The sequence below is a fragment of the Coloeus monedula genome (assembly GCF_965178545.1).
Source record: "Coloeus monedula genome assembly, chromosome: 2".
NCBI classification, from domain to species: domain Eukaryota; kingdom Metazoa; phylum Chordata; class Aves; order Passeriformes; family Corvidae; genus Coloeus; species Coloeus monedula.
The window spans coordinates 5,676,830-5,702,036 of record NC_138782.1 but is presented as its reverse complement, the minus strand read 5'-3'; the positions used below and the strand labels follow the sequence as shown (position 1 = coordinate 5,702,036).

Genomic DNA, 25,207 nt, shown 5'->3' with positions numbered 1-25,207 from the left:
AGGGGAAAGGCTGACCCACAGCTCCACGGCACAGAACTGTGCTCCCCCAGCTGCACAGTACAACAAAGCCTTCAGCTCCAGCGACAATTGCCACTTCCAGCCTGCAGAGCCGCATTCATCCTGCTCTCTGTGGTACAAAAAGGGAAAGGCCTAAGATTTTCTAGCACGGAACAACCCCCAAAACACTGACAGAGCAGAAAGGTCTCACCTGAGGGAGCCAGTGCAGCATCAGCCACCCTGAAATGCTGTCACCAGGGACAGTTTATGGTCCCAGTCCAGACCACCTGGAAGCAGCCCTGCCATCTGCCCTTACCCCCAGCTCCGGAGACTGCCTGGGTATCTCTGAAGGCTGAATCCCCCTTGCTACCCCCAATGACCAGACATAACAACTCTTACCAGCCTCCTCGAAGGAGCACACAGCACGGTGACAGCCAGGACCACTGCTGGCACATCCAGCAGGAACGGGGCTTTCCAGCTGATTGTGTTTGCCTCTTGCAGCTGGCGTCACAGGCAGCCCCTGGGCGACAGCACCTGAAGTCTGCAAGGAAATCAGCCCCTGAAGGGTATTTTGGGTCTCTGGAGATGCAGCTTAACTGCACTCAGGTGGTACAGGGGTTAAATATGGCCCCACCTGGAAACAGTCAAGTTAATGACCAACCCCCAAATTACTGGAAGTGAAAGAACAGCAGGCTGCCTGTTGAGGCCAGGGTGTCATGACCCTCCCCATCACAGCTAAGTTGAATTTATCTGACGAGGTTCAGAGGGGAAGAATCTGCCACTTCCCTCAATGAAATTTCACTGAAGTGGAATCCATCACCCTGGCAGGCAATGACATTTTAAACTGCTTTAACTCAGTATCAATGTTCAAATTGATTAGCCTATTTCATCTCAATGGAAATTCTCACCTCATTACATTAGCGGCCAAACTTCAAATAATTTTTGAATCAAATACTACTTAAACAGTATTTCAAAACACTTAACTGATAAAATTCATCACTTAATTTCAAATTACTGCCTGCATTTTATGCTAAATTGTCAGCGGATGAAATACATATCCATGTGGGGAGCTGAGCCTGGGAGCTGACATTTCCTACTTGGCCATTTCACAGAAGCCCATTTTTCTCTCTGAATTGATGGACGAGCAGGGAGCACAGACTCAGACAGAGGCTCTGGACAGTATTTTCTAGCCTTACAAAACCTGTGTTTTCCCCTGAGGGCTGGAATGCTCACCAAGGAATTAAATAGGCAAGTTTCATCTCCCTCGGAGAGGGCCGTGGGCTGAACCCAAGCCCTGCATTCCCAGTGGTTTCTTTAACAGGTAGTGCAGGGTTTTCCAGCCAGGCTCTAAGTGAGCCTAAGATGCTTCACCATCCAGTTCCCTCCATACCTGGTCTGTCATTTGCTTCTCCTTGCAGGCTAGAAGCCACTGCAGTAGGCAACAGTATGAAATTCCAGCTCACAGCACTGTCTCCACCAGCTGTGTTTTAGAGGACATTTTTAATTAAAGGAAAAATCATAATAAAAGTCCTGTGCAGCATGCTCTGGAAACACTTTAACACTTTTGCTCCCAGCTCCATCCAGCACTTGAGCCAGGTTTAGAGAGCAGGGGGAGTTGCTCTCAGTACACAACTTGTCTTTTAAAACATTATGGATCATCAAGGACCAGGAGATGCCTCCATAGGCTGTGGCATCAGAATGGGAATTCTGAATATGCACCACAAGTTTGAACCCTGCTTTAAACACCTAAAGATTCACTGACCTCTGTCTCATTGCTGCTAAACTGCACTCAGGTTGCTGCTTTTCCGGGTTGTGCTACTACACTCCACTGGGGCAGTTCTTTTGTGCTGCATTGTGCTTCTATCACTTACATAAAATTAAAAAAAAAAAAAAAAAAGACTCCTTTGACTAAATAAACTGTGATAGAAATATATTTACACTATGCGCATTTTTACAGGAAATACAACTTGCTAAAAATTTGCAATTAATAACGCCACCCTGCAATTCACTGCAGTCAGAACTAAAGGATTTGAATTTTTAAGGTTTTTATTAGAGAAGTTGAAAGTTTCATCTCAGGACTGACAATAACATAATTATCTCTCTTCATTTATTTTGTTTATAGGAATATGTAGAATTTGTTTGTACAAGCATATACAACAAAGTAATTGGTGCTTAGTACATTGAAATCAGGAATCTGATTTGTTCTAAACTACCAGTTTTCCATGCAGTCATCTTTGAATTGGCAGCATGGACAAATTTCAAGCCGAATGCTTACATGCATTGTTTGCAATATAACTACAGCAAGCTCTGGAAACATGCAAATTAACACATTAGCAAATTGGTTTTATATCTAATGGACATAAAAAGGTTATTCCTGATATGAAATTCTGAAAATCTGCATAAATACTTCTGTGTAAAATTAAATTAGTTATGTACTTCTCTTTTACTACAAGTATCAAGAATGCCCACGTAATTAATATACACACATATATATAGAGACCTTGTAATGCTAAAAGTCTTTGTAATTAATCAAACAATATTCTGTGCCATACATTTACTCAGTATTTACCAGCTAGTAGCATGACTGTGGTCATATAATAGGCATTACAGCCTTAGTAGCATTTGTATCACATGCAAACATACTCTTAGCATTTCTGTTTACTAATTTTATCACGTGGCAACATGTATGTGATTTTCTACAATGTTGTGTTTCCCAAGTGTATAAATACTTTTTACATTTTCACAGTTACAAACTTTTTGCCAAAAGCCATTTAAACAATCTTTTAAGTTACAATGAACTGTAGTATCCGGGATCTGCAGCAACAGGATCAAAATGCAATTTCTATACAAGCAATGTAGGATGTAAACTTTTCTTAAAGTGCCTAACACGTAATTCCTTAGAGCACTGATCAGTTTTGGCACGAATACACTGTATTTCCCTCAGGTTATCCACTGCAGTAACTTCTACAGGATACTGGCTCCTCTCAGACATGATAGAGTTGATATGGCACTTGTGAAGGACATCATTAGGCTGCAGAAATACCCTGTCAAGTTACTGCTGCAGCTGACGAATTTAGTCGATGACTTTGCACACATTGTACTTTTGAATATACGCAGTTACCTTTAAACTGCCTGCTGTCTGCTGCCTGAAAAAAACCCCACTTGAAATACAGTTTAAAAATCACCCAAACTCAACTCCTTACTATCCTAATTATTACTTGGCATAAGGTCCAGTTCAGTGGGCTCAGGGACATCAGGTGCCAAGCATCTGACGAGGCGTGGCGTGGCGGTGTCTGGCAGCGTGGGGTTTCTGCACAGCAGATCACACATGAGAACACAAACGGGAAATTACATGACTTGAACTACAGCTTTGTTGCCATCTGAGATGATATTAAAGGTATCTCCTGTGTTTCAAGGCTCTGATTGTGTGGTTCGACACAGGCAATGTGCCTGGTGAGATACAGAAAGGAAAACAGGAGGGGGTTTAAAAAACTCTTCATCTTTGGGTCAGGGTTTTTCTGAACAAAGGAAATTCTTATGGAAATCCAACAAAGGAAATTCAGTGCCCAGTGTTAAAAAAGAAACAATGCAAACCTTAAGACTTGGTGGTCCGTAGCTACACTTGATATTAAGAATAAAAAAATCCAAAACAAACCCCTGCCAAAACCAAATCAAAACAAAATCCCACTCTTCAACCTCAGCAATGTTATTTTGAATTTTGCTCTCATTTTAAGGATGCTGTGCTCTCCAGCTTCAATTTGCTTGTTGAGGCTTTAAACCACTGTTGCTGGCCTGCGATCCATCTCTGCTTCCAGCTTCACCATCTGCTGCATCTCCTTTGCCTGCAATCCAAAATAACCGCATGAAGCGTTGCATTAGATCTTTTGTTCCCAATGACGCACGTTTCACATGAGAGCGTCTGAGTGAAACACGGGCAAAACACACTGAAGAGATAGGTAACAACATTATTTGGACACTCCTTGTCCCCCCCACCCCATGTCACTCTTTTTTCAAAATCAGATGTAATCTTTGTATCTACAAATTCTTAGGAAATGTGTTTTTATTCTATTCTGGGAGCCATGGGTTGACTTTCTAAAGAAATGTGTGGTAAAATGCAGAAGCCCCAGTTTTGGGGAAGAAACTAGGCAGATGCCTTTCTCCAGATAGGAAATATCTGGGAATGTATTGTTACTGCTGTTGTGAGAATACTGCAATGTGTTAATGCCTGGAATTCATCTATAATCTGGATTTACTTCTTTCATAAAGACAAGGAATGACTAAAGTCCACCAGTATAACATCTTCCTTGAAGTAGGCAGGTTTTTTTAAGCAGTATTTTTAAAAAACAGTATCTTTTTAAAAAATAATTTTTGTCTGATCTGGAGATCCTTATGATTACAGAGCGAGTGTGTTTCACCTCAGGATTAGAATACTGCTATATGCTCCATGGGATCACACACTACGAATGCACCTGAAACTGTATCCAAATGCATTATGCAAAATTCAGCAATGAATACATGCCAGACCTCACTATAAACTCTGCCTGCCTCGGGCTCTGCAGGCAGAGTTAAAGCTCTGCGTGTTAATGGTGACTGGCCTGGGAATCCCCTCTCAGAGGGGAGGGCACTTTTTAAATTCCCTTCCTCTCTGATGCACACACAGCCACACTCTCTTCTCCTGTTACCGTGTTTTGGTGTGAAACTCTGCAGTTTAAAGCAACTGAGAGTCAGCATCTCCATTTTCCCCAAGGGCTCTCAATCTGGGAAGTTATTTAAATCGTTCCCCAAGGACCCTGAATAAATTGACCCAGAGGGCAATCTAACCATCTATACAAACTCAGGAGCATTAGGACAAGTTTCAGGAAGAGACAATCCAAGCTGCTATTTTCTTTGGTGTAACTGCTGTATATCCATCATGTAGGGAATAATGCTTCGGGGACTTGATTTATATTAACTATGTTCCCCCAGAAGTTGTAAGAGTTGCTTAGACAGGGAACTTTGCTATACAAGCTGCTACTTATGGAGTCACCTATTCTGGATGTGCAAACACATTTGCATCAGTGAAAATGGGCAGATGTAGGTCAAAAGTAAATGAGGGTGCACCTCTATTCCTTTTGCAAGATAAATGTGGATTTATGCAGATGTGACATACCTGCCTTCTTGAAAAATCTAGCCCTGCGCTTGCTTAATCATCCTCATCATCTTTTGGGGAAAAAAAGTAATTATGATAACAGCAAAGCAACCATCATAAATATGATTAAAAATTAATCAATGTTCTCCATTTAAATGACTTAAAAGCTTGAAAGTAATGAAGAAATAATTTTAACATGAAAATATGGAAACATAATAAATAAATCAATATGGACAACCTCTTCTGAAACGGCTGGATTTTGCCTGTGTGTGAAATGAAACATCCAAATAAAACAAAACCCTGTGGTTGTTCCTTAGTGACTCACACATTTCACGTTTCAGGCTTGTGACTTGACTACAGGCACAGAGTCCTATAAATATTCTGTGTCCCAGTGTATTGTGTACAGAATTCTTTCAGAGAACCTGGCCTCAAAGACCACATTAGCACCTAGCAGAGGAGCAGGATCTCGCTTGTGCCGTTCTGAGGCTGGCTCAGACAGTGCATTCTGGCATGAACGCACCAGCGCAACAGGACAAGCCTCTGGAACCTACAGTGGATCCATGGAGTCAGGGGCAGCCAAGGGACTCTGCTTTCAGGATGCTCTCCTGAGATCTCAGACAGGCTAGGAAACACATACAGTAAAAGAAGAAAAAAAAAAAATTTCCCTAGCCTAATGAGAGGTTTTTTCATTATTAGTGTCAATAAATAAATGTTGTTACAGTGGGTGCTGTCAGTGGTGCAAGATGTTACCAATTCAAGAGAGTAATTCGGATCAGGCAGTGCTCTACAAGGGGATGTTCCAGCCCAGTGCAGCTCTTTCCCTTGGCAAGAAAGGGGTTAATACAGATTCCGTGGAGTAACGATTATTTAGGAAGCTACAGCAGCACAGACACATCATAAAGTGTAATTGCCAGAGCTTGTAACGTGTTGCAATTTGAAGTGAATTTTAAGGTGCTCTTCCACAGACACTAGGTAGCTATTTCCAGCCATCTATTCTGTATTTCGCTATTCTCAGAGTGGAATTACTTATTTTATTACCATACTAAAATATGTGGATACCCTTTGTCTGACTATCAGCATTAGCAGTTAATCATGTGTGTTAACACTAAACTACTTTTTTTAGATCAATAGACACTCTCACAGACAGTTTGGAACCCTAACCAGATCTTCCAGTAACAGCAGCTAATGTACAAGTTAATCTCTAAATATTTCCTCTGCACATTGCTGTTCATATTCATCTGAATTTCAGATGCTAAAGCACAAAATACTGTTAATATTGTGTCAGGCTCAAATATCTGTGTGCAAACAAGATTAACACTGTGCTCACTATGTCAATGGCACTTCCCAATGGTTGCATTTACAAGGAGGGCTCCAATGATAATGATTTAATTTAGAAGGAAAGCACACTGAAATAATAATTTGCTTATTATACGTCCATCCTACCTTGTGTTTGAGACACTGCATGACAGGATTTCAAAAGCTGTTTGTACAAAAATAAAAATGTCAAAATCGAGTAATACAACAAGAAGCAAATTAAATGAATGAAAACTGAAGTGAGATTGAAAAATTAATGCAAGGAAAACATACATAAAACAAAACAAATTTAAATTCATAACAGTTTGTACTGAAGGCTGTTTCCACACATAATTCTACTTTTCTCCATTGTATATTTGTATGAAAATTTTCTTGCCTTGTTCGATCAGGAAAAAAAAGCTTTTTGAAATTCTCATTAAACAAATACCACCTGGATGCAACTTTGATACATCAATGTATATACCAATGAAACCACAGCCAGCTGGGGGTTGCAATGGTGCACTTTTGGGGCTACAAGGAAATGGTCCGAACAGCACACATGGAAATACATGCTCTGATGGATCAAATTAGAGTGAGTTAAAAAGCTGTTAAGGACAACCCCTGTGGCAGAGGCCACCACATGCCCACACAGAAAGTGATAACCAGCACATGGAGAAGCTTATTCCATTTAATATCTGATGATTTAAGCTGACTCAAATGACAAATGAGCAAACTCACGCAGGCTGTTGCCATCCCTCAGCTGCAGAGCTGTAAGCCCAAGTGAGGAATCATCTAATTGCTCAAAGAGGTGACCCTTCAGTGACTCACACTTATCCCAGCTCCCTTATACAGAACGTGGTTATCACATTATGGTCAAAAGCACAACCAGAATCATTCTCTCCTCTCTGCATGTTTTTAAAAAATGGATCCAAAGCTCTCTGAAGCCAATGGAAAGAAAGAACTAATAACACCATAGCTCTAGATCAAGCCCATCATTTTCTGTCAGCTATCACAGTGATGCTACAGATCTGCCATAACCTAATTTCCTCCCCCAGGTCCTGCCTCCCCCAGATCCTGCCTCCCTGCCTTTAGATACTGCTCAGGAGCAGACTGACTGAGTGATTCATTCATGCTGGATGTTGGAGATGGCATCTACAGCAACTCTGTCAGGGATCAGAGCGGGACTTGTGGTTGTTGTCCAGGAGGAGGTGTAGTGATCAGCAGAGCCGTGGTGGCTGGGGCTCGGTGGTAGCAGCCACCTGAGATCTTACAGAGCTGTCATCCCCTGGGAGTTACCCAGGCTGCAGCTTTGGGCCTGTAGGACTCTCTTCTGACAGTGGAAATACTTGATTTGCCTGTACTCTTCCCTTCCCTACCTGTTACAGGGGGGAAACTGCAACACGTGTATCAGACAACGAGGCCCGTGGAAAACAAATACATATGGACAGATTCTTGATAGATGTTTCAGAGATGTTTATTCTCCAGCCGCATGGCCGGGGCTCTGCCGAAGAACTGCTCAATCACGGGACCCGAGGGTCCTTGCCTGTGCAGGGGAACACAAACCAACCAAAGGGGAACGAGGCTGACCAGGGGCTCCTACCCCTTTGCAAGATGGCTTTAATTTGTATTATGGTGTCTTCCAGAGAGTTCAAGTTGTGAACATTTAACAAACAGAGAAGTGAGTATATAACCTGTGACAGTAATGGGTATTAAACAGAAAGTAGTGGCTATTAAATGCTCCCCTTCTCTCTCACCCCACTGAACTGCTGGGTATATTATATTCCCCTTGCAGTTCACATTTTTAAGTGCAGTACTGCAAGTCTATGCAATTATTCCAGCTCTTCTGGCTCAACCTTTCAGCAAGCGATCTGCTCAGAACAGAGTGTTGCTTCCACCAGAAATAAGATTATAATTTTCCTTTCCTTGCCAAGTAGTTTTTCAATTAAAAAGAAAAAAAAAAGGGCTTATAAACCAGCAGAAAATAATAAGATATTTTAATTAGGAAAGGGTGTACTAGTACAGATAAAACTCCCCATGCTACTGTACATCTTTAGAATTCAGTCCAAACTCAGTGTCTCTCAGAGTTCAGGGATGCTCTGGGTACATTTCACCTCCAATTTTTCAATCAGTACTAAACATGTCAGTTCCAAAATGAAGAAAACTGATTTGCTTGAGTTACTTTTGGGGAGTAAGTAAAATGGATATGCTGGGTCCTTAATGACTGTCATATCCAGCTAACGAGTATCAGTGTGGCTAAACAGCTGAAAGGGCACTCTGGCTGAGCAGTTCAGCTCCCACAGGCTCAGCTGAAACAAATCTGGTGCTGTATCATCATTTAAGCCACCTCATCTCTTCATTTTGACTACCAAAGTAGGCAGTGATCATGAAAAGTCCCCATTTTGGTACAGACTTACATTCAGAAGGATTCTATTCAGTCTGACTCTGGTTACTGTTTTCTCTAGCTTGCTTTTCTCTTAAGCCTTTAAAACAAGATACCTGCTCATTCTGCTTCTCCAAGACTTCTAAGTGCTCAAGTTGAACTTTTTTCAACTGATCCATTTCCTTTGACTGCTTCATTGCCAGCTGTAATTGAGAGAAAATAAGGGGGGGGGGGGTGGAGAAGAGAATATAACACATTATTAACAAATAAAATAAAAACCTGCTTGGAAGATATACACATATATGGTGTCTTGCCCCATTTAGATGGCATGAAACATCAGAGGACACCTAGTATACCACCCAATCTTAAGAAAAGCTTAATACTAATTCTTTATTAATTGATATATACATATTGCACATAACACACAGACTTGGCAAACACACAGGAATGAACAGTAATTCTGTTAATTCAAAATAGCTTCATCTTGTACAGATGTCACATCTTTTATGCTACAAGTATGTAGAACAAAGCAAAGACAAAAATCTACTAGAGCTGGATTCTCACCACAGAGGAATGAAAAAGAATATGCAGAAACAGTGCTCAGTGACTTGTCAAAGTTATAGTTACCCTTTTTCTCTCTTCCAGGAACTTTTTTGTGTTGCTGCTGTTCAGTTCTCTGACTCGCCTGAAAAAACGCAAACGTTCTCCATGAAGACTCATTGGAAAAAAAGAAACCCAAAAGCTACAATAGAGAGAATCACAAACTCTCAAGGTGTCTTTTGTCTTCTGATTATCTGTACCAGGTGGGACTAATGGCAAATTGTACATTCCCCTGGCTACACAACTTTACACTTAGAGATTTCCAAGTAAATTAGCAGTATGACTGAAGACTTGACTGTTGTGAATGAAGTTTGCTTTTTCCTTACTCAAGAGTGGTGGTCAAAACGTCAAAAAATTTTGTTTCATTAATTTGTGCATCCCTTGCTGCACTCTGCTGTCAGTTTTGGAATATAAAAAGTGCTGTGTGTCTTAGGAGTGGTAATGGAAAAAAATAATCTGATGATCACAAGCAAAGTTACACGTATCAATACTGCAAGCTCCTTAAAGCTGCTATTTAAGCAAAAATATAAATATACAATTAATAGCTACATCAAATAACTGAAGCGTCTCTTCTTAAGATTTCTGCCATGAAAGAGAACAAAAATAGTTCAAAAAGTTGAATCAGCCTGCAAACCAGAACTGCTTTCGGATCTGGGAACAGATTTATCTTGGAGTCATTAGTGAGGTCTGACACAACAAAGCAAACAGTTACCAAGGGCTCTGACAACTCATCCTCCTGATGAGCTGGGAGTGTGCAGCACTCAAGGGACTTGGTTCAGCCGGAACAGGTTCAGGCTTTGGGATCAAAATAGCCCAGTGCCAAGGAAGGGATGTAAAAAGGGAAAGAATGAGCCAGACGGCAAGGCCAAAGTGAAGGGGAAACCCCAAAGGCTTATGAGACATCATCGTGTACATTCTGCTTTTACTCCCTTCTCAGTCAGGCCCTCATTTCACTGGAAAAGCAGGAAAGTATAATGCTCTTGAAGTACAATAATTTAAATGTAATAGTGTGATTAGACCTACTCTAGTTAGTCAAAGATGTTCTGGGGCTCAGAGTTATTAAAAGGATAAATATGAGAAAATCACCATTTTTTCCTAAAATTGTCATCTAAAAATATATCCAGCACAGTCATTAGACCTTGTTTCCATACATAAAAGCATGGTTTTAATAGAATTAACTCATTACTTCCCTTATCAGGAAATGATACTCACCTCTCTCTTTCAGCTTTGTTTTTGATAGATTTGTCCTGGCTTATGGCTTTGCTGTTCTCCATCGATATTTTAGCCTGGTTGGCACGCATCTCCTTGCTTTCCCTGGGCAAAACCAAACAAAGTCATTAATGCTTAAGATACAACAGTTGTGGAGGTTGGGTTCCTCTACACTGTGGTTACTTTTTCCTTGAAGAGTTAAGGAAGAGGAAAAAACAAACAACATGAAAATTCCCTTCCTTTGGGGGGAATTTACACAGCTTGAGCAGGCATCCAGAAATCTCCATTTATTCCAGGGAATATAATCTGAAAGACCCATTTAAAGTATTTTTACACTTTGAATATAGTAAAAGGGTATAAAACACTCTCTTTTCTCCCTATTATACGCGTTGTCCTAATATCAGCTACTGTCACATACTGAGAAAATGCAATTTATCTTTTAGAACTGCCTAAAAAATTTACAAATCCTGCACTCAGAACGTATCAGCAGTACCAACAGTAATAATATTTGCTAGTTGTGCTATGAGCTGACAGACTTCCTTTTAAAACTTCTACTTCGGGCCTGAGGAGAGCCCTTTGGGCCTGAAAAGAGTGATTTAGGCCATGATCAGGCTGGTGTTTCATTTCTCCTTCTGGCTCAGTGAACCTTTTAGCCTTTTCTGTGAAATGAGAGAGCTTTTAAAATTTTTTTATTACGGAAGTGTGATGCCTTTTTTGTTTTTTGCCTCCAAGAGTTCATAAGGTGAAGCATTTCCTGAACACAGAGTTAAAAGCAGTGGTATCACAGCAAAAATTAGTCTGGGTTCTAAAAAAAGGATGTGTTGAGAGCACATTTCATTCCAACAGTTCTTTCTCCAAATAAAAGCTTTTATGTTCTATACTGAAATTGAAGTGATTTTCAAGCACACTGTCTTAAAAGGAGTGCTGAAATAATTAATTTTGATTACTGTGCTGAAGGATATGAAAAAAGTTAGTGTAGGTGTTCAAACTGACTTAGCCTGTTTGCATCAGATACAATTTTAGAGTTAAAGAAGTTAAGAGGATTAGAGGACTACTGTGCATCACTGATTTAGAAATGAGGCACTGGCCACGGAGGTGGCTGAAAGGGCCAACAAATCACGTTGTCTCCAGGAAAAACACTCTCCCTCCCACAAGCAGTGGTGATTCCTGGAGCCAGAGGTAACTGGAAGAAGTGGATAAGCCAGGATGGTAAAGAAAATAAGAAAAAAAGGATTCTGAAACTGTGGCACTGCAAGATTTAGCTGCTGATTCCCCACTGGGTCATAGTGACTGCACCTCTGAAATTTATACAAACATGTATTTTGAAGGGATACTTTAAGCATGTAAGTCTATCCTTGGAATTTATATATATATATTTAGATGACATCAAAGTGCATTAACATGTTATTTTCTGACACCAGTATTGTTTGAATAAATAGAAATCTCTTCTTCTGTTAAAAAAACGCACTACACAATTTTTCTCTCTCTCAGGTTATTTTATCTGGAGTACATAATGCTTGTGAACAACAGCCTCATGTCCCCAATTTCTGAACTGCTGCAGGATCACCACATCCAGATCAGTCAAGGTAACTCAGGCTGGGGAGGCAGGGGGCTCAGCACCCCTGGAGCTCAATAAGCTTCAGGTTTTTAGCAGTATCTGCTGCCTTCTGCTTTGTTTTTAAATGAGCTCAAAGCACAGACAGTAATTGCTTTTTGTGCTGCACATGGAGGGAAAGCACCTTCCCTACAGCAGGCAACTGCATCATTTTAGATTATTGATCTCTGCTACCAGCCCTGTGCCCTCTGTTGTGATATCCAACTCATTACCCAGCTCAGAGAGAGGGAAGTGGTAAGAACAGCCTGCTGAGAGCCTGCTCCACCTCCCACGCTGCCCTCACACAGATCCCTTTTTTCCTGTGGATATACCTGAATTGTCTCCTGGCCTCTACAGATAAATGCATTTATGTCTTCCTACACACAACGTATTACATTAAAAAGTTTGCAAATTATGAAGTGTGAAGTCTCTTTGGGGCATTATTATTCACATGTCAATATTTCACAGTCCAAATGCTCCTAAAATATTCATAGATTCAGACACAGTCTTAAATTAGTTTTAAACAGGAAAGTCCCCTGTCTGCACAATTAGGACTGCCACACAAACTCCCAAATAAGCAGGAACACACTAAATTGCAATGAATAAAGCAGAAAGAATATTGAAGGTTGTTAGTCCTGGGACAGCTGAGCAAAAGAAGTTCTCAGGATTTATCAGATGTAAATTTTCAGATCTGGTTCTTAGTAGCTTTAAACACAGAGCAATATATGGACTGAACACAGATGATTTGTAATACGAAAGCAAAATCCATTGCTAATATAAGAATCATAGACAAGAAATGATGGAGGGCTGTTTAAACAACATACAGATACAGAAATTCTACACCCAAATACTAAAACTATGAGGGAAAAAAAACTTGTAAAAAAATGTAAGTTTTGCCTTAGTGTATATCTAATGACAGCTTCTAGCAAAGTTAAGAACATGGAAATACATATGGAAAACAAAAACTTTACTTTCCCAGGCCATATATTAGTAAATTATTGTCCAAGCATTCTGACGAATTTCCAGTAGGATAGAAAAAAAGACTCAAAAAAGAAAGTGATGTGATTTCCTGGGCTGATGCAGCCAAGTATGATTTAGAGGTACAGCACCGAGGACTGCACCTTCCTCTGGCTAATAACTTTTGAATGATGAATTTTTATAATAATTTAATAATAATTAATATTATAATTTTAACAATAATTTAATAATTAAAAATTTAATTTTTGGACTTCGTATTTGACTGGATGTGTTTTGCAGGTCAGCTTGAATAGATGGGCTAACACAGAGATTAACATAAAGATGAACTCAGTACAAGCCTTTTGCTGGGACAATTCTCTGTTGGATGGAAAGCTTGCAGGTCCCAGCATGTGTTCTCTCTGATGCAAAGATAAGCTGTTTTTTCACTCAGGAATTAAAAAAAATAATTTCAATTCCTTCTTCAAATGTGATTTATTTATTTCTTTTCCCCCACGCTTTTTATGTGAAAGGTGCTGAAGACAATTACCTATGAATCTACATATGTATGAATATATATGTGTATGTGTATGCACATATTTTATGTTCATATGCTTTTAGGTGCTCTGAATAATAGAATATAGGATAAAAAAAATGATTCCTCTACTTACCACCATTTTTAGCACTGTGACTATGATGTGTATTTAATTTTATTTGATTTCAAATAGGCAGGATGGTTAATTACAAAAGCAGTAGTGTCATGTAGCATCTTCTGGGTGATTATAGCAGGATATTGTAGATAACACATCAGTCTAATGTAGCTTATCCTGCAAACCCTTTAGACCTCACTTTTCATGGATCTGTCTTATAAGCCACCAGTACTATAAACATGAGTCCACAGCTGACAGCAACTCCAGAGGATATCTCCGTATTTGATACTTCTCAGTTTCCAGCCTCTCAGCTGAAGTTCCTGGGTAAAGCCAGTGCAAACTACCAATGCTTCATCACCCCTGCTGCCTTTAATGAGGTTCAGATGATCTAAACCAGCTAAGAAGCCCACTCCTACATCTACCTGTTGGAGGTTAGGATTTTTCCTTTTTTTTTCTTTCTCTCAGGGAATTTTGTCCCATTTGTTGCTAAGAGACGATAACGACCCGTACTTATGAGAGACAAAAGAAGCGGCCAAGGTGGGGGGAAGGGTGCAGCTGCACTCTCGTAGTTATGGGGCTTTTCTCTCGGGAAGGGCAGAGATACCTCGAGATTTTGGCTGGAGGGTGAAGGGCTGGGCTTGGCTCCTATCGCTCTTGGGATCAAAGGGGAGACAGGCTGTGGTTGCTGTGGGGAGAATGTGCCACCACTGCGGGGTTCCGTCTCCTACTGTCCTCTCCTACCATGAGTGAAGCTCTGCTCGTAAGAGCGGCCATTGCACTGGGGTCTTACGAACACCCGATCTCACTAGAAAGGATCCTCACCACCTACTGCGGTGCCTCAGGGGAAAACCCGGGACCCTGAGCCCCTCCCGCCACTGCCCAGCCCCGCTGCTTCTCTGCCGGTGCTCCGGGTTTTTGGCTACACAGTAACACCGCACCCCCTGCCTGCCGGGACACCCCACGGCTCCTGCTACAGATGTGGAGTTTCTGATACATCTCCTTTGATACCCCGGGAGTGCCCGCCTCTGCCATTCCAGCCGCTGCTCCAAGGTTCCTGCTACAGCTCATTTTCGCCATGCGGAGGGGCATCGGGACCAGCTACCCACCGTGAGTTTATAAAGGAAGCCCTTTTTCTATCTCTTCCACCGCCGCGCCCGCCATTACCCCGTGAGGGAGATGCGGCCGAGCTCGCGCCACAGCGCCCCCTGCAGGCGCGGGGAACCATCGCAGCCGCCCTGCCCGGCCGGGAGCCCCCAGCGCCCCTGCCGGCTGTGAGCGGAACTGCACCCGAGGGGAAAGGGCCTGCGGCCGAGAGAGGCTGGTGCTGGGCTTCTGCTCTGTTTGCTGCTGCTGCTGCCGGTGTTGTTGTTTGTTTGCCTTATTATACATACACATGCTAGTAAAGAACTGTCATTCCTTTTCCCATATCTTTGCCTGAAAGCCCCTTAATTTTGGAGTTATAATAATTTGGAGGGAAGGGGGTCACATTTTCTGTTCTAAGAGAGGTTCTCACCTTCCTTAGCAGACACCTGTCTTTCAAACCACGACACTACCTAAACCTTCTATGGTCACTTCTTTTACTTCTATCGCGCATTCAGCCCAGTGCCTTTGGCAGCAGTACAGGAGCTGTCAATGCAAAAAACTACAGCATTACACAGAGCAGACCTAAACCAAGCCCTCATTATTAGGCAGCACTGCCCTGCTCACCTGTCATGGGAAAATTTGAGCTGCTGGGTTTGTTGTTCATGAGCATTAATGAGCAGTTTCTTCAGTAGTTCACACTGCTGGTTCAAGTGCAAGTCGCGGATTTCCTGCTCCTCAGCGCTGTGCGTGTTGATCATCTCGGACCATTCCTTGGTGTGCTGAGCCACGATCTCTTTGACCTGTGGGAAGGTAACACCAGCTTTGTTAGAAGCTCCCAGATGGAGCAGCTCTTCCTGCTCCTGAAGGTGATGTAAAGACAATCATGAAACAGGTTCTAAAGAACACAGCTAAATTATGAAAAAGGAAGTTGCATAAATGAAGTTGCTTCACAGATAGCAAAGCCACTGAGGACACTGCTGGGTGATATAAAAAACAGATGTAAACCAAACCCTACTATTAGGACACTATTATCTAAAGTGCCCTGAATAGACTGTCTGAATAAATAGGCTCTCCACTGTACTACCATTGTTTTAAAACCTTCTCTAACACCGAGTTAATAATAAAACAGTTTCACACTTTTGTTGCCAAGAAATATATATATCTTAAAAGTACTGAACTTAACAATGGCAAAACCTAGTGAGCAGGATTTCTCTGAGGGCTTAAAGATAGCCTTTGATTTTGTGGAGACAGTTTCACAAACACAGAGTGTTTCCAGAGAAATCCTATATTTAGTACAACCTGACTCTGAAGATGGTCTATGTATCTTTGTTTTATATTCATTAAGTCAGCAGGGAATCTGACAAGTATTCTTCTCTTGCTTATCTCCCAAGACTCACACGAATAATGAGATTAAAGTTTTGGAATGTTCCCAAGAGACAGTATTAAGAAGTCTAAATCACCAGAGTGGTTATTATAATAATATATCACACTCACTGATTTTGAAAAAAAGCTAATAGAAAGATATGTTTTATTAACCTTTAATAATTATCTTTGGGTGTTTTGACATGTTATCCTACTTTTCCATAAATGGTATACAAAATGTGCCCCCCAATAAATCCATTTTCAGGTACTCATTTCAACTGCAACCAGTAACATCTGGGTCATCTTCTGCAAAAGCAAACTGGATCCTTTCTATCAAAAATTGCCATAATTTTGCTTAGAAAGTGAGAGAATGATGCCAGTATTTTAGCTGGGGTTTGCATAATGAGGAACAGATTGTCTTGCACACAGTGGTGAAGGTGAAAAAAGTGGAGATTTTATCAGCCCCAGTTTCCATTCTGCCCCAGAGAGGCTCCTCTGAAGGTGATGCCTGAGATGCCTCTTACCTAAAGCTCATGCTGCCTAATAAAGAGGGAATCTAATGAAATAAAGAAGTGAGTAATTCTGGAACAGATCAGGATGACTACCACTACTTGAAAGCCAGATCTGCACTTAACTATAGCTAAATTGTGGTCTCATATCAAAACTGGTACACGCAGCTGATAGAGAGCAACCTGGAGATTTCTACAGAGAACAACAAAAGCCTTGTGAGGCAGAAGTTGGTATGACTAAGACAGGCCCAATTCCATCAGGGGGTTTAAGAGTCAGTGTGCCTCCAGCAAAATGAGCCATGCTTATTTTTGTGCATGTGGGGAAGTATACTACTAAGCCCAGAGCCTGTCAACTGTGAAATTATATGAAGGATGTGGTGCAGTTTGTGGGAGTAGTATTTTTAATAAGGTGTTCATAAGTACTGCTTTCAGAGCCAGAAAAATACGAGGATTCAGTTTCAAAATGAGTAAAAATAAATGCTTGGATGTTGTGAAGGAAGAAAGACTAACTTTTCAGGTGGAGTTTTTGAGAGGCTCAGGGACAGACACTCCAGCTCACCCCTGGCACCACCTAGGGCACTTTAGTTTGGGCCAAGTTTAGCCCAAGCTCCTTGAACCACTGGTGTGAAAAGGTGAGCAATTCCAAAGCAGGATTTATCACTTAGATACTCTCTGCCTCTCTTGTATCTGCAGGGCCTCAAGCACCAAGACACTTGAGTTAGGTTGCATGAATCTCCTCTCAACAGTGAGACCTCATTTGGCTTATCAACCCCCAGGGAGACCTAGGATGAACTTAGGAGAGCTAGAAGTCATGGCTGAAGGTTTTAGGAAAACACGCTCCTTATTTATATTCAATGCAGAGTTTCCAGATGGAGTCAGCTCTATCCACAATATGAATAAAAAATGGTGCAGGTAGATCAGTCCAAAATCCTGGGTGTAATTTGGAGCACAGCAGCAAAGGGACCGTGCCTTCAGAAAACTCCCACAGTCACAGTGTTAGAAATTATTAACAGTTCAAAAAGACAAGTACTGTGACATGGCCCAGGGAGCAGGAGGTCAAGTGTTCACCACCACCACCACAGGCATTCCAGGAAACAAAGAAGAGTTTGCTTTTATTTAAAGCCTCCTTACACTGTAGAGAAAATGCAAAATGAACTTTGCATGAAAGACGAAGCATGACAATAAAATAGTGAAATAAATACTGGAAGCCATGGTGAAAGCAAGTGTTTTATGACTTTGTTGCAAAGAGTTTACAAAGCCCAAACAAACAAAGAGGAACAAAGACTCAAGGGCTCATTTCAAATGAATAATGTAATAATTGTTTTTAAATGGTGAATGCTATAAACCACAGAGGAACTTGAAGGCAGGAATTCTGACTCTCAAGTACACTGATACCAAAGAATCATGTAACATCTCATAGAATTATTGAGTCCAACTCCCAAAGAAAAACCCTGCAAGGTGACAGTGTGGTAATACTTAGATAAAGTATTTAATCTAAGAAGGAAGTAATAATCAGAAAAACACGCTGCCTGTGTTCATGGACAGATGTGCTGTGATGTGCTGCTAATTCCAGAAGCAGCAGGCAGTCTAAGAAGCAGATACACCTCTCCTTGTAAAACGAGCTTTTCTCTAGGGAAGTGAGAAACAGAGAAGCTTTCTTTTATTACACATCCACCAAGGCAGAAGTCTCATTTCAGGTACAGCAAGATATAACCTGATGAGAAGGCTGTAAGGGATGTGCCAAACACCAGTAACAGACTTTAAATACCCAATTTGACTCAGATTCCGAACAACTTAGAACTCATGGCCATTAAATCATCTGAAATCCAATTTTGCTGCAGATCTGTGATACACTTCAAAGTTCAGCTGTAGTAAATTCAGAGAATATCCCTGCTTTTCTCCGATTTATTAGCAGCATAGTTGAAATGACTATTTAATTTTCACTGGGCTGCGCTCTTGTCCTACTTTCTCCTATTAAGGCAGTGTTGCTCGTCCTAAAGGATAGGAAAAATAACCATCAGCTAACTTCTCTCTTTCCTGTTCTGCAGACTGTCTTTGCAAGCCTGTCCTTTCATCTGTTCCTACACTGGGCCTAAGAGACTAATTAAAATCCTGATAAGGAACCTTCTATTTCACAGCATATATGCAAGAAATTTGTTTAGCAACTAAATTCAAGCAGGAATGATCTTTGAAGTAATCTTTCCTTTTTTTTCTTTTCATCCTCTGCCTGCTTGATATTGGGACCTACTTTCCTTATACAGGGGAGTAATTTGCATTTGCTAGGTTAATTGTGTGTGAAGTACACGTTGGGACATTCAGATTTAATTTCAATATTCTATGTCAAACTCGGGCTGGATGTTTCCTCATGACAGGAGGAGTTTTGTAGATGAAAAGGTCTCTTTGGTGCCAAAGGTGTGTACAGGCACATTGTGGCACAGAGCTGTACTGGAGGACATGAGCTGTAATTAAAGATGAATTATGTTCCAATCTGATATCAAAATTAGTGGGCCAAATGCTGAGAAATGCTGAACAACTGTTAATTAATCAAACTCCTAGTATATCAGTGTAATGCATTCAGCATCTCAGAATTTAATCTACTTTAATTGCACCTACCTTCATCTAAGATAAAAGTTAATTTCCCTATGGTCTTGAGCACTGTTTTCCAACCTGTTGCTTGCAAACCTTTGAATGATCTCCAGGAATAATTCAAGGGCCCACGCACAGCAGTTGAAACAAAAGAGGTTGGTAAATAATCTGGGCAATTTTGATGGAACCACAGTGAGCAGGACATTGAAAATCATTAGAGGAAGCTTCAGAGGGGGATGACTTGCAGAGGAGTTCTTTGGGAATTATCCAATAATCAGAAGCTTGGAATTTCAAGTCTTACACTGAAGTCTTACAGTTTAAATCTTACTGTTAAGTCTCCTTTCAAGATGTCATCCTAGAACCTGACATGGGAGTGGACAAGAAAATCAATCTTTTTTTCCAGGTATGGATTAAATTGAAGGCAACCAGTTTGAAAGCAGGATTTTGAAAGGAACATAGCTCAGAAACAGAATATATTTGTGGAAAGGGAGAACATGAGTCACATTTATTGGATTTGGAAGATTAATGAACATTTGGATGTTCCTTGTGTACAAATGGCACTTAACTCCAGACTGTGAGTGACACAGGTGAGAGAGAGATCAGAGCAAAGAGATTTCTATGTAATGTAACTTCAAATGAGTTTTGGAGCTTATGTCTGGATGATTGGGAGCCAGTGCTCCTCAGAGAGTTTGTTTCACTGAGAGAGGAATAAATTTTTTATTTTTTAAGTTAACTTTTATTTTAGGAAAGGGTTCTGGACTTTTCATAGGGGAAGAAGATAGGGAGATAAGACAGTACTTTAGGTTTTATTCCTGGGGGTGGGGTTGCTACATCTACAACTGAGAGGGCAGCAACAAGAACGCAAACTTTGTTTAGAAAACCAAGATTTTCTCCACATGAAATAATAAAACCAAAGACTGAAGTTAAAAGAAGGCAAGATGAAAAGTTATTCTAGCCTCAAAGATGGCTGTGTTTGTATGAATTTTCTATTCTTGTCTGATTCTTTTTACAGGTTATAGATTTCACTGGGGTCAGTCTCCAGTACTGCCCTCTCTCCAGATGATTTTATACATGGATGAGCCTTCTGGTGTCCCTGCCACCCTCTAGTCTGGATAGCTTTCAAAAACATGTCAAAAAGTCCTGGATAAGACTTCCAAAGGAAATAGGGAGTCAGTGAACACAGTAGTGGGATGGAAGTACAGAGGAAACAGCTCTGAGCAACTCCATGCGAGCCATGACCTTGAGACCAGCTTTTCCAAATTAGCTGAGGTTGAGTCCCAGGGCACTTTTATTCTCCAGGACCTTGTAGAGAACAAAGCAACGAAGCAATGGGGGAAAAAAATCCCCACTAGAAATAAGAAGGCATTTGGCTCAAGAGCAACTTGGAGTCCTCATTCCCTAAGAAACAGATTACCAAGGCCATGGCGACAATGATGGAAAATGAAATAGAAACTTCTTTATGTATGTATTTTGGGAATGTATTTAGCATCCAAATTTCATATAACACACATTCTCTTTGTTTAACTAGAGCTGACACAAATGACCAGTTTCACTTCACGAGGCACAAATACAGCTCTTTCTTCAAAAATTTCAAAACAGCAGGAAATTCGTGTTGCTTTAAAAAAATTTTTTAAGAAACACTTTTAGACACTCAATTACTCCCATTCTTTTCAACATGTTATTATTGCTGAAAATGATTCATATGCTTCCAAGGAAATTAACTACCACTTGGGTCTCAAATCTCTCTTTCAGAAGTTGCATGTGTTAAAATTGGCTGTTTGCTTACCTTAGATTTGTGATCTGATGTTAGTGTCTGAATTTTAATTTCCGTTTCTTTCTTCAATTCAACACAATTACTTCCTCTAAAAACAAAAGGAAAAATCACAAATGTGTGCCACAAGTTAAACATCTCCCCATTCAGTCAGCTCTTACTAATTAAAATGTTAATCAAAGTTGAAGTGCTGCACGGTATTGGAATGAAATTATTTCTTCTGGCAATTCATTCACAACTTACAAAATATTGTTGGATTAATGATCATTCAATTCAAACACCACATGATTAATTCTAGATTGGCCCAGCAATTATTCTGTTGCTGAGGATGTGTCAGGCATCTCCATTTATGATACTTGGTTCCTTTTCCAGGCTTAAAATACCTTGCCAAGAGAAACCAGTTTCTGCCTGAAAACTTACAGGCCTATTCAGTGCCTTGCCATGATTTTAGACTCTGTTTTAAAAGTAATTTTGTTACTTATATTTAGTTGGAGGCAGAGGAAACAAAGTCATTTGAATAATCACCTCCCAGGGTGATTTGGGTGTACTAAATTTGAACACCTATAGAATGTGTAAGTGTCCTTCTGTGAGAACAGGTGAATGGGCTGCAAAGGAGGGGCCTGGAATAAAACAGTATCTTGAGAGACCTCTGTTTGGACACCACTGTAACATTTTTGTGTTGGATTATCCACTGATGTAAAGTGATGCAGCTCCACTGTCTGGACAGGGACACGTTCATTTATCAGCTGCAGCTGGCCCTAATAAGGAAGGTCATTGCTTGACTGCAGGAACATTAATCCATGTTTGCTCCAGAAAGGGAGATTTATGAAACTCTTAACAAGTTTAAATCCTATTTTCATATCAAAGTACTGCTAAACTTACGGAAATTAGCAGAAAATTTTACCATCAAACAACACCAAGAAAGCCCTTAATGAAAATAGTGTGGCGTGTCTTGTTTTTCCAAGGTCCAGCAGTCATTTATTTTCTAGCCAGAGCAAGGGAAATTGTGTAGATGTTTCTAGCACTGATTTGACACTTTGGAAGCAATCTAAAGTCAGAGAGAGAGGTTCTGACTGCTGTTACCACTGCCTGAAAAACCCAACAGCTAAAAGGGATGTGTTCTTTGATCACACTGTGATCAGGGTGTGGCTGTAATGCAATATCTGATTTGTTGATCAGTATGAAAGACACTGATTCTTTGGTGTGAATCAGACACGCTTTATCCCCAAATAGCCTAATTAGTTCAATCATTGGACTCTTCAGAATACCAGACATCCAAACTGATCCCTTCTCTGGAAACGCAGCTTTAATCATATCCCAAGGCAACTTCCAGTGAGTTTGGACACTGGGCATAATGGGAATTGCCCCCAGCTGCAGTGGCAGAGTCCATGGTTGAACCATGGAGTCACAGCTGGGAACAAATACCCAGGGACAGCCCAGCCCAGTGTCACCTACCCATGCTCACACACACAGATACACTTGGATTTCTGAACAGTCCCAATAAATCAGAAGGATCTTTACGTGCCCTGATTTTAATTCAGAGTGGGAACACAACCATACCTATCCCCATATGCCTCTCTGAGATTTGCAAGCATCTGAAGTGTATGACAGAAATAGCACAGGGAGCAAAACCCTGTCCATCTGTCAGTGAATTAGCATGTGATTAAAAAATGCGACTTTGCTGAACAATATGCAGTTGGCATTTGTCACACCATGTGGCAGAAATGGACCACAAAAAAAAACCGCACTGACAAGATCAGAAGAGAAAGTTGTCTTTACACCTATCAAAGCCCTTTTTGTCAGGAAATAATCTGACAATTTCAATATGAATGCCTTGAAAACACGTTTAACAAGTTCTCTTAAAACTTTTGTTGCTTGCAAATGCTCCGGAATGATAGCCAAGGAAATGGAGCTTTTCCTGTACTCACTGAACCCAGGACTCTGGATTCATCAGAGCATTTAATAAGTTCAATAAAATTTATAAATGTCAACCAATGTGTTCACTTGTACGCATGTCCTTTAATACACTGCACAGCTAGGGTGGGCATAAGTACCTTGCAGAGTGGGCTTTCAGGGCTCACCCCGAAGGAAGCCCTTTAAATATTTTGCTATGGCATTAAAAAGGGTTTTCACAGGAAGTCTGTGTTGATACTGATTTTGATTTGGCTGCTAATTAGATGCCAAAAGGTAGTCCTGTAACACTGAAGAGCCATCAGGTGACTGAGAGCTCTGGAGTCCATGGAAACTATGGAACCATGGTAAGGAACAGTATTTGGCTTTGCATTGGAGCTGCTTCTGGAGTGGTCATTTCCAATTTTAACTCATAACAGGAAACTATCATAAAGGCTTTGGTGTCCATGGAAGAAGCGTTATAAAATTAAGAAAAGATGCTGCAAGTAGCCAATGCCTCAAACTGGGAATCAAATGATCAACTGCTTTGATACTTGTCCCATTTTGGGGTACTCTGGACAGCATTGTTATCCAGAGCTTCCCAATATTTATTGCACAGAGCCAGCCATTTCCACCTTTAACTTCCTGGCGCACCTTCCTTGGCTGTTTTAGTCTGGACAGGCAGAGGCATTGGCTCCTTCTCAGGCCAACAGGAGCACTGAGATTCTTAAATACCAGAGCACAGGGAAACCTTTCTGCCCCCACAAGAATTATGGTGCAATGCCCAGAGTTCACTTCTCTGCCCCTGGAATAAATAACCTGACTGTAATTAAAAATCCAGCTATATCAGTAACGTTCTGCTGTGCTGTATTCTATGAAATTGAATCAAAGCCACATTAAATCTATCAGTCCTGCAGTTGTCCCCTCTCTGTTTGGAGTAGTGGTAATTTTCTGGAAGAAACTCCTTGGATTAGAAGTATTCGTGTGCTTACAGTTCTCCTGTCTTGGACAAAAAGAAGTACAGCATGAACTGTGAGCTTTCAGTAATTTAGTGAGGAGAATTCTCCTTTCCTTGTTTACTTCTGACAGTTCTGTTTCTGTTCCTTTCCCAGATTACAACGTGCACACTCAAAAACCCACCACCGTTCCAAATAATTTACAGAAAAAGTAGTCTTGGAAGATTCAAGGCCAAACAGGCAGCTATGTTCAGTATTCAGTGAGAGAGTTGCTGCCAGCTGTTGTTGCCAGATGACAACAATATGAAATTAAGAGCAACTATTAGCATAGCTGGATATGGAACTAAAGTAATTCCTGCTGTCTCAATGAAATTCCAGTGACAGGGTGAAAGGTGGAGAGGAGAAACTGCTGCCAGATGAGCAGCAAGGCAACAGCAGGTCCTGCTACTTAATTCCCAATTAGAATTAGACATTTTATTAAAGTCATCGGCATCTTCCACGAACCTTTCTGGGACAAGCAGGAGATCCACACAGATAATATCCCAGGCCATCAGCTTGTGCAAATCAAAACAACTCCACTCAAGTCAAAGGAGTAAGACTGATTTATCCCACCTGAGCATCTGTAGGTTTTTTGTCAAAAAGAAACTTCAACTCAACAGCACGGCAAAAATCTATTATTTTCAAACATTCAAGATTTAAAAGCCAGCTTTTCCCCTAAAATCAAATCATTGCTGCTTTCTGGTCATTAGGGCTGTTGAGGACCTTAGTCTGCTCTCATGGAACACGACAGTGACATTCCCTGGGGAGTGCAGTGAGACCAGACCAGATCAGACCACAGAAATAAAAATTTGCGACAACTCCTTCGCTTTTAATTTTAAAATTCTGATAGCAAAAGACTAGAGAAAGGCAGAGTGAGTCCCATATTTATGGGCTAGGCTCATTCTCAGGTTGATGTAGGATGCTGACTCAAGCTGCAATGAATGCTTTTTATGAATGCTTTATTCCAAACCACAAAGCATAAGATATCAAATCTACTTCAAGTCTAAAGAAAAATAATTTAATATAATCTCTTACCCCTTCTTCTTCATTGCCTTCTCTAACATTTTCTCGTATGATACCTTTTCTTTATCATATTGGGCCACTATTTTGTCAATTTGTGTGCAGTGCAACTTCTGCATGGCGCTGTGCTCCTGGAAAACAGTAGGACCTTACCATTAGGTTGCTGGATTTTTGACGTTCAATTTT

At 40.8% G+C, this 25,207-nt stretch overlaps 1 protein-coding gene across 1 annotated transcript in view; it reads right to left on the bottom strand.

The window, feature by feature from the left end:
* Window positions 1-2,102: 2,102 nt before the first annotated feature.
* PLCB4 (phospholipase C beta 4) overlaps window positions 2,103-25,207 on the bottom strand; it is a 186,659-nt gene continuing 163,554 nt past the window's right edge. Inside the window, exons 32-39 of the mRNA XM_082276996.1 lie at window positions 25,037-25,152; window positions 21,132-21,207; window positions 15,513-15,688; window positions 10,611-10,712; window positions 9,426-9,483; window positions 8,915-9,001; window positions 6,569-6,605; window positions 2,103-3,839 (exon numbers count right to left, since the gene is read on the bottom strand). Coding sequence (XP_082133122.1) covers window positions 3,751-3,839; window positions 6,569-6,605; window positions 8,915-9,001; window positions 9,426-9,483; window positions 10,611-10,712; window positions 15,513-15,688; window positions 21,132-21,207; window positions 25,037-25,152 — 741 coding nt within the window. The 3' untranslated portion in view covers window positions 2,103-3,750. The remainder of the gene's footprint in view (window positions 3,840-6,568; window positions 6,606-8,914; window positions 9,002-9,425; window positions 9,484-10,610; window positions 10,713-15,512; window positions 15,689-21,131; window positions 21,208-25,036; window positions 25,153-25,207) is intronic.